We start from the raw sequence: 15,390 nt of genomic DNA, 5'->3' as shown, positions 1-15,390 counted from the left end.
AACTAACTTTTGCGTCTTGAAAAACAATTGAAACGGAACAATTTCGTTTATAATTTATTACGGTTAAACCGATAAATCAAGTAAAAATAGAAATCCTATTTATATAAACAAACTGGGATTACCGAAGTAACTAAAATAGCGTAGATTTCCGTAATATTACTTCGTCTGATTCCGCAGTATGACGGAATCGCCCGAATTGTCACGATTGCAATCGGAACTACATCGGCTATTATCATTAATCCGAAGAGTGACGGAAAAGGCCGAAAAGTTGCGATTGGCACGATTGCAGCTGGTTTCTTGTTCGATCATGCACCAACAGATGTAAGCAGGAAACCACCTAACCGGAACAAGTTTTCCATATGAAATGGCTTGCAGCCATGGCTGCAAGCCAAAAAACAAGTAAAATGGTTTCCTGCGGGGAACATTTATAATGATATAAGATATTTCATTTAACTATTTTCAACATGGTTTGGGGGAACAACATATAGTCGATCAATATATATAGAAGAAGGTCTTTGGAAACTGGTGACCGTTGATGACCGGAGAAGGCCGAACAAAAAACAATTATTTCTTTCTAAGAAAATGATTAAATAGGCCTACCATTTTTATGAATAATTTCGAGCAAAAAAAAATAAAAGTAAACACAAAAGTCTACGCAGAAAATATCTCTATTTATTATGGCAGATGCCACTTCGATCGAATATTTCAATTTTGTAGATTTTCAGTATAGCAATTTATTGTCTGTAAAATTTTGAGATAGATATTAAAGAAACATTGATAATTTTCAAACACATCATTCAAGTTTTTCAACCTTAAACAGTAAAATATTTATAGAAAATTAGAAATATCACGTAATAATATTTTGTTTAAATAAGATGTAATTCTGTCTAATTCCCTAGAGGTAAATCCGTCATGTATCGGCAAACGGTATTTAGCCAGGTTTTCGAAAGGGTCAATTAACCAATCATGTAAGGTTTACAGATCACGTGCTCCTCCATGTACCGAAAACAGGTCACGTGCTCCTCCATGCCTCAAAAGTTAAACGCGTACCAATACCCTGCGGTCTCCAGACCGCGGGGAACAATTATAAAATAAACTAACTTTTGCGTCTTGAAAAACAATTGAAACGGAACAATTTCGTTTATAATTTATTACGGTTTAAACCGATAAATCAAGTAAAAATAGAAATCCTATTTACTAGTATATAAACAAACTGGGATTATCCCGAAGTAACTAATATATGCTTAGATTTCCGTAAATATTACTTCGTCTGATTCCGGGCAGTATGACGGAATCGCCCGCATTGTCCCGAATTGCAATTCGAACTACATCGGCTATTATTCATTAATCCGAAGAGTGACGGAAAAGGCCGAAAAGTTTTGCGCATTGGCACGATTTGCAGCTGGTTTCCCGTTCAATCCATGCACCAACAGATGTAAGCAGGAAACCACCTAACCGGAACAATTTTTCCAAATGAAATGGCCAATAATTATCCTCTGTTCGCTATACTATAATTAAAAGTATATAGAAAATAACGTACCTATGGAATAATACTCACGGACATGCACCGGACACGGATCACGGACGCGGGTCACGGATCGCGTACCAATGGAATAGCGGCCTTATACAATATATTAAGCTCCATGGAGAAAATAAACACGAGTGTGCATATTTTGTAAAGACATATACTTGGTGATGAATGTCATTACAGCTTTACATCGATTTCAATCCAGTAAAAGATATAAGCTAGGTGGAATGGCTTTTTGTTTCATTGGTTTCAGTATATAGATTTATAAAATGTTGCTGCATTCTGTCACAGATATACAATAATTACATACATGTATATTTATAACTCCATGATTCTGTTAGCTTTATCAAGCCCAATAAATTGTACGTCAAAGCTTTGGACCTAAATCTATGTAAAATCCGTGGTAATATCAGTTTGTAAAATCGGTCTGTCTTGCAGTGGAAATATTGTGAATAGTGCACCATGAATGCTTTTACAAATAAAATACACTTATTATTATGATGATTTTTACAATGAAAACGTAAAATCTTTTAATTAAACATTATTTTACATAACACGGTGAATAACACAATGCACGGACTCGCGGGAAATAACTGACATATATGGACATCTTAACATACTTTTTTTATCATATTTAATGTAATCTACGAATCAAAATCTGTTAAAACAGAAAACGTTACGTGCGGTGAAAGCGGCTTTTAAAAAATCTGCATCCGACTCATCTATAGATACGATTGTTCAATTGCCTATATAAATGCAATTATACACACAAAATAGAACAATAAAACAAAAGTACCCGGAGTTCTAGCTTTATCTGAATACTAGCTAATAAATTCTATTTTACCATTTAAAGAAGATGTGCCACCTGAAACCTGGTACATCTATATATATTTTTTCTCATTGAAACATGCAATAGAATAGCGAAGAACGTATGGAATCCTTAAAAATGCACAAAACGGCAAAATTGTTGTAGGTTCGGTTTTCTTTATAAGTCGAACACCTTTTTAAATGAATTTATATGAAATAAAATGTATAAAAGCAAATTTTAATCATTGCAAACATACAGTAAGTTGTACGTAGACTTCAAACTCCCATATTCATTTACAATCGTTGTTGGTAAACATACATTATTAAGATCTATGTAATACATCTTATACATAGTTTAAACTCCGTAACATAAATTTTACCCAATATCGATTTTATCAATGTAACGAGGTTTAGATCACGACGTATTATTCTATTTTATAAGCGCCCTTGTTTCACCCATTAATCTTTTTACTGTGACGGCGTACGTGATTTACTTGCACCTATTTAAGGTTTACCCTTGTTTATATTTATAACGTTGCAACCTTAAGGAGCTATTTATACATATCTTCTTCTTCAAAATAAAGAATATCTGTGTCACCGAATTTTTAACAGATCGAGATCTACTTCTTATGTTTTTCGATGGAAAGTTAAAAACGGTCAGTGACCCCGCTTGTTTACTAGGCACTGTTTATTTATTGTTTACTGAACACAAATATGCATTGTGCATATTATCTTGAACAATTAATATATCTAGTTAGTATGAGGCAGATTCGTTTAATTAAAAAAAGACCCCTATACACTCTATGCACCAACAGTACATTCTATTTAAGTCTAAGCAGGGATCGATAAATTTCTCCACTTTGTATCAAATCAAAGTACATAAGTACAGTTGGGCAAAATTTTACACACCTCAATACGGAGTTGGAATTTCTTTGTAAAATGCATATTTATTAAACTAACTGCAGAGAATGTAAGAACAAATGTGAAGTTGGCATCAGTACAGTGCCTTTTTAGATAATTTGTCAAGACTGTACACGTATACCGCATTTTTGTGTCGCCTTGACATAAAGCGACATATAGGGCGGTGTCGGCGTCGTCGTCGTCGTTGTCGGCGTCCCCTTAAGCTTGTCCGGAGCATAAGTCAGTCATTATAAGTCGGATTGACTTCAAACTTGGTATGCATGCTTCTTATAATGACCCGAAGTGCAGTGCACAAGAACCGGTACTCTGCACTTCTTAATTTTTGAGTTATTGCCCTTTGTTAATTTTCATACTTTATTTTTGCCCGGGCCATTCTTATGTATAAAAACTTCATAGGATGATAGATCTCATTAAGAAAAAGTGCAGTGCACAAGAACTGGTGCTCTGCACTTCTTATTTTTTGAGTTATTGCCCTTTGTTAATTTTCATACTTTATTTTTGTCCGGGCCATTTCTCCTAAAGTATAAAAGCTATGGACTTGAAACATCATAGGATGATATATCTCATTAAGAAGAAGTGCAGTGTACAAGAACCGGTACTCTGCATTTCTTATTTTTGAGTTATTGCCCTTTGTTAATTTTCATACTTTATAGGCACCAATGTTTTATGCACTCGTCATTTCAGAGAAGATACCAAACAAAAAATTTTGGACGATGCTGTAAACCTTACTTGCAGGAACGCCACACTAAAGCGTATAATTGAGACAGACGGCATGATAGATGCTGATGACAGCATCTGCTTTGGCGAGAAATGTGATAAGTTAACAGAAGACTATTGAACAGAAAACTTCGTAAAACATTTTAAAGACAGGATCAGACCGTACCTTTAAGAGAAAGTCAATGTCCCAGAGCAAAATGACATATTGTCCTCAAACTGGGCGAACAACAATTGCGGGTCCGCAAACCATACATTCAGACAAACCATCGACTAGAAGTCGAAACCATTGGCAGACTTGGTGAATCCATTATATTACCTTGTTTATGGTCAATGTAAGGATTTACGATCTGCTTTACTTGGCACCGGTGGATTTTGTTTGACTGAAACTCATGCCAAATATCAGGTCAGTAAGAGTAGATGGACTGACATGACATCAGTGCAAAGAGAAAGATTCCCCAGCAGGATTTTGATATCCTTTTAAAGAATAAGCGTATGCATGTTTATTAAGTGAAAATCACGCGTAAAAAAATTAATTGACCTGTGACCCCCTCTGGAAGAATAGTAAAATGCCAAGCCTCAAATTGAAACACCTCGGCTTTTATTCTTATCCAGAGTTTGACGGTAAGGGCCGAGAAGATGAAAATGCCCAAGCCCTCTTTGAACTATGCATGTCCAATGGAAAAAAACCTGCATTTTCGCTTGAACAGTGGTCTATAAAATCGTTTTGTTGGCGCAAACAGTGTGACATGCAAAAAGCAGCCTTTATAGAAACTACCTTTAACAAAAGCAATAGGAAATTTTGGTTGAGATAGAAGGAAAATCACCATTCAAGTCCAATTGCATGTTATGTGCGATAAAGAATAGCCACAAAGTGAGAAGTGGGGGCGCAGTGTAAAGTTCATTGTAACGAAGTTATCAACAGGAACAAAACATAACAGAGTGGGTTAGCATGGTCAAACTTAAATAAAAACACTGAAAAATTGATTATGTCTTATTGCAAATTCGTTTAAATATTTTGTATCGCCATTAATGCAAGATTCATTGTCCTCAAAGGTATGAGTACCTGTGAAATACTGGCGTTGAATGTACGACCAAAGCTGCCGAATAACATCAAGGCCCCTAAGAAATGCTTGTTGCAGTTGGGTACGCACTTTGCACTTCAATGTGTCCATTTGCAATACTATGATTGTTCACTCCTTTTCACAAACATTCGTAGGTCAGAGTCTGACCCACCTTGCAAGGCCCATGCCAACTCTCGATCAGTAGTTTTTATCATTGTTGCACGAATATGGTATCTGTCTCAATCATAACATTAATTTGAAACAATTCCCAAATGAATTCAAAAAACGTCAAAAATGACGTCACCTGTATGGCTTTAGAGGAGGACCCGTCTAATAATACAGATTGGGACCTGTCAGACCTATTTAAGTATGAAACCTGTAATGCCATAGCTATATAAGAATTTCACATAGGAGTTTTTCATGACTCACCTTACCAAAAGCTTTGAGTGAGGTTTACAAGAAATGACGTTTACTAGCATGCATTTTAAGTTGCGGCATACATGAACTTTTTTATTTACGAAAACCATGTTTGGAGATGGTATTGAGTGACAAACGACACATCTTATCTTATCTGATTTTGTCATGAATGTGTATTTTCAATTTTAAAATCAATATGTTAATATAAACATAACTAACTTAAATAACTAAAACTAAAATTTATTGATTTGTATGTCTCGACATGACTTAAAATACAGTGAATTTATAGCTCTGGGGTCTCGAAATTACAATTACCATCCGTTTGAAATTAGTGGCATAAGACCTATTATCTACTTACATACACGAGTAATTATTATTACATCACCGTTTAATGTTGACAACATGGCGGACACGAAGCATATGAACGTCAAACATAATTTAAATGTTGTTATTGTAGCCGTTTGAAAGCAAGAGAAGCTAATCGATAGTTTAAACTCTTCTCGAAACGAAGGTCGATAATATTGTGCTGGTGGTACCCACGCTATGTCAGGTGCAAGCACAAAACTGACAATAGACTCTGATCCTACTTTCAATTTGGACAAAATGGCTAAATCACCTCTGTACCGAACATGCAGAATTCTCTGTCACCTGTTTACAATGATAGTTGTAAGGTTCTGGAAGTTGTGCACATCAGCTTGTCTCATGCTGCTTCTTCTATATTGGTTCTATGGCGGGGCTTTGACGTTTTTGTTTTTAATGATTTCAATATATGGTGAGTATAGATTAGCCCACTTAGACTCATAGTTTAAGGAAGTGGCTAGTCTAATGTAGACCTAACGGACTTGTTATGATGGTCAAGCCCGGCGTTTCATAGATTAGCAAGGTCGGCATGAAAAAAAGAAATGTCATTTCAAAGCAATGTTATATTTAATATGAAATTAGGTAAAGTCTATGAATGGGGAAGTCGGTTAAAAATCGTTTATTTTTCCGTTTTTAAGGTGTCATTTGGTATTTCATGCACCGCTTTTGTTTTCGCTGGGAACACTCGATGGTTATTATCAATACCAAGTTGCGATTGTCCGTTATCGCCATTCGGTATACCTCCCTATTATCATTGAGTTACATTGAAAATTGCGGTGCCCAAATAGAACTGACACTGAAAATTTCATTGATAGGTATAGAATTCAATATATATACAAATTGTTTTTTATGTGATTTCCTTTTAAAATACATGTGTTGTCTATAGCCGGGCAAGCTTCCCCATATAAATTACAGGATTAAGGAAGTTGCTAGCTGCACTGGCCCATAATGCTAGCCTAAAGTTCTAGCCATTAAGTACAAACGGCCTATAAACGTAATACATAAAAGGGTCAAGTTGGTCCTATACCAACTGCCACATCTTTTTTAAATAGATAACAAACAATCTAATGAAATTACAGAATATTTTCCGTGTAGTGAGAGACTTTAAAGAAATTCATTGTTAAAATGAATGTAAAATATATTAGGACAAGTGAAGGAAAGATTAAAAGATTAAACACAACCAGTCAACGAATGTTAACCTCCTCAACACTTTGATTTCTTATTATGATTTTTAATTTTACATATATTTCAAGTTTGTATAAGGTTACTTTATTTTTCTGAGTCATTTAGCACAATTAAATTCTAGAAAAACAAGTGGAGTGAATAATAGTTTTTCGGTCCAGTTCTATTTCAATTGGTACATAGGTCTTTAGAATATATTTCCAGTCACGAAATTTCAAAAGAACTCAGTGGTGTTCCTTTAAGATACAAGTAGGATAAAAGTAGGATTTTGTGGGTGAGATTAAAATTAATAAAAAAGTGTTGAAGCACCACAATAAATACCCTATTCCGGTATGAACAAGGTGCACCACACTAAATACCGTATTCCGGTATGAACAAGGTGCTTGAATGATTAAATGGTAAAATCTTGCCTTTCACCGGCCAAAATGCACTCTTAGACCTTTAATTCATCTGTCCACATAGATTTATATATGATGATGAATGAAAAATGTTATAATTGGCAAAAAAAGTCTATATTTTTCTACTTTATGATCATGATTTTTGCAAGTGTTTAGAGGTGCTGCTCCATTAGTTACTCTGGTGAGTTAAATCCAATTACAATGGTGAGGGTTTTTATTCTTTTATTACAGGTTTGTTTTACTATGCACAGGACATGTTTCTATACTATCCCGACCAACCACCAAACTCAAGGATCTTTGTGGACCAACCAGACAAGTTCAAACTGCCATTTGAAAATGTTTTTGTGAAAACAAAAGATGGAGTGTCAATTAACATGTATTTAGTAAAAAATCAGAACACATTTGCTTTTCCCACAGTAATGATGTTACATGGCAACGCTGGAAATATTGGGCACAGGTAAATTAAAATGTTTATTGAACTTAGTTAGAATAAAATGTTATTTACATGTATAGGTTAAGAATACTTGTTCAGTCACATTTAATATGGCCAAACTGCACAGACCAATAATGTAGATTCAGTGTTTATATGACCCTGTCCTGCTCTGTCATTCCGTCATCATCAGTTTCCATTCATTATCTTGGCAACAATGGCACACATTCAACTCAAATTTGACATATGGATACATCATAGGAATATGTAGGTCAAGTTCTAATTTGGTCATGGTCTGATGACTTGACAGAGTTAAGCCCCTTGATGAAATTTTCAGTTCCCTTTCATTTGTATCCCAACAGTCAACACATATGGATACAATAAAGGAATGCTCAGGTCAGGTTCTCATTTGGTCTTTGTTCCATGATTTTTAAAAAAGAGTTATCCCTCTTGAAATTTTCAGTTTCATCTCCCCAACAGTTGTACAATATATATACCTATTAAACTGATATTTATCAATATACAATATACTTTATTGTTTTATGTTGTAGATTAATGATGACATACTATCTATATAAGATAGCACATTGTAATGTGCTGATGGTGGAATATAGGGGATATGGTAAAAGTAGTGGAAAACCTTCTGAATCAGGTACACACAACTTTTGAATATTTATATTTTTTGCACAAGTAGGTCCATCATTCATTCATGCCTGTTTTCTTTTTCTTTACTTATTTGCTCATATTGGACTTACCCTGCATTCTATTTGGAACAGTATATTATAATTTGTAAGAGTGTCAATATTAAAAACATTAACAAACAAGCCACACAAACTAGAACATTTAGTAATTATTTATTGCACAAGTTTTTGCTATATGCCTTCATAAGTGCAAATCAGAATGAAATTGACATAAAACATTATAAAACATTTTTTTAATATAAATAAAAGCATGAAATTCAATTAAATAGCAATTAAATCAGTTTATTCTATTCAGATAAAGGCAGCCATTTACATTTTCAATCAATCAGTATTGCCCTACTGAAGGGGATCATTTTAATGTTTTGAAGAAAAAGTCATGCTCATATAATGGCTATGGCATCGTTTTAAGGCAAAAACGTAGCCCATTTCCAAGCATTTTTAAAGTTATCAACATGAATTGGTATACTTGCTTAAAATGTCAAGGTGTAGTTGTAGGATAAGGGGCATAATTCTGAAAACTTATTTTTTGCAGTTATGCCCCCTTTTAACTTAAAAACTTTGAAATTTTTTGTCATATGTAATGTAATCATTTTGAGTACAACAAAATGTCATATCTTGTCATAAAGGAACAAAGTTAATGTTGAAAATCTAAGGATTTTATTATTACAGTTGATTATATATTTAACACATTTATTTTGTAGTCGTTCAAACAGTTTGCATTTTTTTTCTAAACTCAACACCCCTAGTTTTATCCCCCAATCACAGTCCATACTTTCCTGGAATATTTCTTTTTATTTTAACCTTTCAGGTATATATCAAGATGCAGAGGCTGCTTTTGAATGGCTGTTAAAGAGAGAGGACATAGATTCAAAGAAAATATTCATATTAGGAAGTTCACTAGGTGGCGCTGTATCAATTAAACTGACCTCTAACCCTCAATATGCAGGCCATATAGCTGGTCTCATGTTAGAAAATACCTTCACCAGCCTACCAGATGTAGCTAAATCTTTATTTAGCTTAAAAGCTTTAGATTTTCTACCTACATTCTGTTATAAAAATCAGGTAAGTTGCATTGTTTAAATGCTGCTATTTTAGTTTAGTTTATACAAATTTATTTTAGTTCGATTGTGTTGGAAGCTTTAAGCATATTGAAACATTTTTGAAACATTCATGCATCTGTTCCTGAAACCAATCAGTATTAAGCAATGAATGTAAGGTTTCTTGCTTAAGGAAACAACAGCTTGCCCCTGACAGGGTTTGAACCCACGCGGTCAGCAATCTTTGAATTACTGGTCTGACACATTAACCACTCGGCCCGCTAGATTCTGCTATTTCAAATCCTATACTCTAGATATATTTCAAAATCAGAAGGAAATGAAGAAGAAATACAACACGTCAACACTAGTGCAGATTTCTAAATTAAAAATTATAATTATGAAAAAAACAGGATGAGGGAATGATCTGAAAGTTATCACTCCACACCTATATCAGATTGTATACAATCCTCAGAAAAATATTTCCTGGCCTGTCATGCCCAAAAACCTCCGTGGAGTCCCTTTTATCAAAGACAACATGTAATTCAGTTGGTATACTTTGTGCATATTGTAAACATTTATGCCAGGCAGAAATTTGATCATTATTTATCTTAGTTTGATTTTGAAGATAACATGTTGTTTGTTTGAACCCTTCTTGATATAATTAGTATTCAAGGTTATAAACAAATTCTCAAAGGTCAAACTCAGATCTCAGGCATTTGATTGGTCAGACACTGGCCCAGAATGTACTCTGACCAATGAAAACCCTGAGATTTGAGACTGACCTCAGAAAAAGCTTTATAATCTCAAGACCTGTATTACTATCGTGTATGATACGAAAAGTTCTAACATGACCCACATTTTTCCCTTTTGAACAAAGGACCAAAGGTGTGTATGAATATGCAATAAAATAACTGTTGACTATCTGTAAATAGACATGTGACGTAACCATTAAAAATGCAATGAGATGAAAATAATAATTTTTTTTTTTTTTTTATGTCATGTTAGAATCAAAATAAAACATCCCAAGCAGTGATTTTATCACTTAATGAAAACACTGTTTGGCATTCAGATGCGCAGCATTATATCAAATATGTATTTAATTCTTTTCATCTGAACTCCAAACAGTGTTTTTATTTAGCTATATAATCACTGCTGTGGATACATCATTTCTTTAACATGTTTGTGTACCTGGTAAGACTCAAACTCGCCATCCCTGGACTAATTAACTAATAGGCTAACTTCAGACTTTGTATAAGATGTGTAATTACCTACATTGTACTCTCTCTTTCAATCAGCATAAAATCAGCATAAAAAATGTGAGTTTTATTGTCATCATCTTCATAATCGGTTGTGATATCAAGAAAATATATCAAATATTTATTTTTCAGTTCCCATCAGAGTATAGAATAGGTAAAATCACAGTACCAACGTTATTTTTGTCTGGTCAAAGTGACGAACTTATACCTCCAAGAATGATGCAAGCATTATACAATGTAAGTAAAAAACGTGAAATGTTTAACTTCGATATTTGAATCGTCGACTTTGTTCAGGTAAGTTCAGTATTAAATATTTCAATTTATCACATTAGCCGTTGTGCAGTGGTGAAATAAATTCATTAAAAATGATATTACACTAGTGTAAGAACACTTTGACATCACATCATTTGCGATACATACAAGCATACTGTTAAAGCACGCCTAATGTAAGGGTAACACTTTAGGCGCGTAATTGAAAAATAACTCATCAAATAGCAGAAAATCTGTCTTATTTTAGATGTGATAAATAGAATACTTATCATTTTTCTATAAAAATGCACTCGAAATTAAATACAGTATGATTTAAGTTATCTTGTTCTCTCCCACAGCTCTCTGGCAGCAATTTAAAACGTTTAGTGCCTTTTGAAGGTGGGACTCACAACGACACATGTTTATGTCCAGGCTACTATGAATCTATATCTCAGTTTATGTACGAGGTACGTACATGTTTATAATTTGTTTGACTATCTCATGAATAAGGAAACAGGCTTTCTTTAACATTTTCATTAAAATTATTTTGAAATAAAAAAAATCATTTCAGGGGCATTTGTCAGTATATTTGTATAAAACTGTAAACACTGGAAAGGTGCATTCAAAATAAAGTCAATTGTCAAACAAATCAATGTTCTTGTTTGAATTCATTTGTAATTGTTAAAGTTTCGATTTCAAATATCTAACTACATTATTACTAATTTCATGTCATAATTTTATGTCTCCTCTTTAACTTCAGGTAATAAATAGTTCAAAAGGAAATAAAGACACAAGCCAGGTTACTATAGAGACAGACTCCAGTATAATCTGAAAAGTGTTTAAATAAGCTCATTTGAGCACATAGCTCTCAGAGGTGAGCTTTTGTGACAATACGTTGTCTATTGTTTGTCATTATCCACAGTTTCTTTAAACAACATCTCCTAAACCACATTATAGGTTTTGTCCAAACAGCACATGGATGAGCCCTAGGTAACATTTTATAAAGTTACATTATTGTTTCCAGTCTAATGAACTGTTATGTTTGTGGGGATGTTCATGTATACTGACTAAACAAAATGTGTTGTAGTTTCCAGATTTGACCTTTACTAACCAACAGTTATATATTAGAGTAATAATGTTGGAAGTGACGTTATCGTAAGCACGGAACATCACGTTATATAACGCTCAATGATATGAATGTTACCAATTCCCGACATACTAGTCTTTACACGAGATGAAATAAACATTATTGACATCTTTAAAAAATCTTCTCCTCAGAAACTCCATTGCATGGAGAAAAGCTATTATCACCTTGTAACCCTCTACATGTTTTATAAATTATGCTTGTTGGCCCTACTTTAGTTTACATAGACTTATGGAAAATAGTATGACCAGAGTTTAGATGTTTTGCATGTAGCATCACCATGTGGTCCTCTTCAAAAGTTGTTAAAAAATCTTGATTCCTGGGAGACAAAATTACTTAGACTTACCTAATGAGATGCCTTAAAATCTTCTACTCAGAATTGTATGCCATGGAGCTTCTTGTCCATTGGACCTCTACTAAAGTTGTATGAATTATGTCCCTTGGATAAATCTGTATGAATTATTTTTCTTGGATAAATCTGTATGAATTATGTCCCTTGAATAAATCTGTATGAATTATGTCCCTTGGATAAAAAGTCTGTAATATCCTGACATCATCTTCACATTCAAGTTTTATGAATCATGGCCCTTCCAAATGTAAGCATAACACCTACTTCTGTATCAAAGAATCATGACCTTTTTATAGCAATGCATCTCAGGTGAGCAATTTAGGGCCATTTTTGCCCTCTTGTGTTTTAGATTGTTAGCAAAGAATTCTATTGCAAGGAACTCTCAAGATGTTACAAGTAGCAGATGTTATCAGAATGTATTGTGAAATAATCTCATTTGTAAATCAGACTTATAAATCATGTTGAAGACATTTTTATTGTAAATGTGTTTAAAATATATGTGAATTGAAACAACAAAACAGCAGCTTCTGAAATGAAAATATCAGTGACATGTATTGTTATAGCTCCACATTACCAGTTGAATTAATGAAGTTTAAATTTATTTTTAGAAACTTGTGAAGCTCTTGTTTTCAATAAACTGGTCACTTAATAATGCTATAATGAACCAGGGTTTTATCAATGGTCGTACACCCAGTTGTAGCTAAGATTTGGTCGTACGACTGTTTTGTTCATAAAACGGCACTCAGTGTACTATATGGATGTTATTTATAGTTGCGATGCTTTATTGATACATATCTTTGTATGGATATTTCATGCAGCGATATTTTTTTAAATATTTGATTAAAGATACGATCATGTATTTTGACTTTTGAAAAACCAGCAATATTGTAAATGTTATTTTTCATTATTTATTGTTTGACTTTTAGAGTGTTATCAATAATAACCTTTAAACTATATATGTTTTTCGTAGTATGTTGTGGAAAAATAAACTGTATCTTTTGCTTTGTTTTCAGTAGGATCAATGTATTTCTATGTTTTCAAAAGAATTAATATGTTGCAAGAAATAACATATTGCAATATTTGTTGAGTGTATTGCAATATTTTTTGACTGTATTGCATTAATTATACATTCTTGTGTACATATGTATCTAAATACAGTTTGATTCTTACATTCCATTTTGTTAAAGGCCCTTTATGCCTCAGAGATGTCATCAGTTTTATTTCTCAAAAACTTTTCATTTTTGGTATCTTGTTACAGTTTTGCCACATAAGTGAACCAGCTTCTACTTCTTTTGCTCTGTTGGCAATGGGTATAATCAAAGTGAATGAGTATTTTGTATGGAAGTCAAAATACTTCATGTACTTTGTTTACATTTAGCTTCCTTTAGGACACATAACAACACATTCAGGGTTGATAAACATCTTAAATGCACTAAATCTATTATTAAAAACATAATTGAACACATGTTTGACATTTCTAAAGAATTGAAAAAAATATGGATTTCTGAGGCATGAAATAAATGAGGCCTTTAATAAAGATGCAACAAATAGATAAATTCATTAATATTTTACTTGCATCAAATGAGTTAAGATTTCTTTCTGTTAAAGGAAATCTATATGTAATGAAATATTTTTATAATATTTATAAATGATAAAATGAGCTGCGTCATGACAAAACCAACATAGTGCGTTTGCGACCAGCATGAATCCAGACCGGCCTGCGCATCCACGCAGTCTGACCAGGATCTATGCTGTTCGCTATCAGTTTCTCCACTTGTAAAAGCTAACAGCATGGATCCTGATCAGACTGCACGGATGAGCAGGCCGGTCTGGATTCATGCTGGTTGCAAACGCACTATGTTGGTTTTGCCGTGACACAGCTCAAATTATTTTGTTATTCGATAATGTTATGGTTGATTTTTGAAAGGGTTTTAACATTTACCTAACACACATATAAATTGTATGTTTACAGAATAAAATGTTAGAGAGAAAACATTATGCTGTTATTTTAAGTAGGGTATATATAGCAAATAACAATGATTTCATGCACACACCAATTTCACCATTTTGGAAATATACAAACATATCCCTTCCATACAGGTATTTTGAAATTATCCTTTTATAAAATTAAAAAAAAAAAGCCTATTAATTTTGTAAAAAAAAGCAAGCCACCGGAGGCGTTAAGTAGAGACAATACGGTAAAGATGATAAAAAGGTTTCTAAAAATAAACCTGTCATAATGAAAGGTTTCTAAAAATAAACCTGTCGCAATATATACACTGTTAACTGTTGTTATGGAATTTTTAACATGTCCAACTTTCAATCTGTACAAAAGCTTTCATCATTTGAGTCAAAGTTTCAAATATGTCAAGAAAGTGATTTGAGTGCACATAATCGAACTAACATAAACATAAATTCTGTATAAACAAAAAAATACACAAAAAAAAACAACAACACGGAGCAAGTTTGTTTTTATGAAACATAAAAAGAAGCAAACTGTTTCCTGTTATGTTACATACCGAATTACATGTAGAAGGCATCCGTGGCCTAGTGGTTAAGGTTATTGACTTCACTCCACTTGCCCCTCACTGCTGTGGGTTCAAATCCCAACAGGGAGTTTAGATTTTTCACGTGAGGAAGCTTCCCAGCAAGCTTACAGAATGTTGGTGGTTCCACTCATGTGCCCATTCATGCCTGAAATAATGCCCGAAAGGGCACCTGAAGTCTTCCTCCACCAGTAAAGCTGGAACGTTTCCATATGACCGAAAACACAATCAAACATACCAAATTTATAAGTTTTCCATGCAATTAAGATTTTTTAAAGGAAAATAAG

The 15,390-nt window shown here is 33.5% G+C and overlaps 1 protein-coding gene across 1 annotated transcript; it reads left to right on the top strand.

Annotated features, from left to right (window-relative positions):
• The first annotated feature begins 5,841 nt into the window (after nucleotides 1-5,841).
• On the top strand, nucleotides 5,842-14,566 carry LOC132754318 (protein ABHD13-like). The gene is made up of 8 exons (XM_060744937.1): nucleotides 5,842-6,223; nucleotides 7,623-7,848; nucleotides 8,373-8,473; nucleotides 9,331-9,584; nucleotides 10,948-11,052; nucleotides 11,424-11,531; nucleotides 11,825-11,938; nucleotides 13,816-14,566. Exons 1-7 carry the CDS (start codon nucleotides 5,995-5,997, stop codon nucleotides 11,894-11,896), a joined length of 1,095 nt encoding a protein of 364 aa, XP_060600920.1. The 5' UTR covers nucleotides 5,842-5,994; the 3' UTR covers nucleotides 11,897-11,938; nucleotides 13,816-14,566.
• Nucleotides 14,567-15,390: the final 824 nt, after the last annotated feature.

The sequence above is a fragment of the Ruditapes philippinarum genome, unplaced genomic scaffold, assembly GCF_026571515.1.
Source record: "Ruditapes philippinarum isolate M1 unplaced genomic scaffold, ASM2657151v2 ctg3283_1_1_1_1, whole genome shotgun sequence".
Lineage (NCBI taxonomy): Eukaryota > Metazoa > Mollusca > Bivalvia > Venerida > Veneridae > Ruditapes > Ruditapes philippinarum.
Note: the sequence above shows the minus strand (reverse complement) of the source record. Positions and strands in the feature narration are given on the sequence as shown.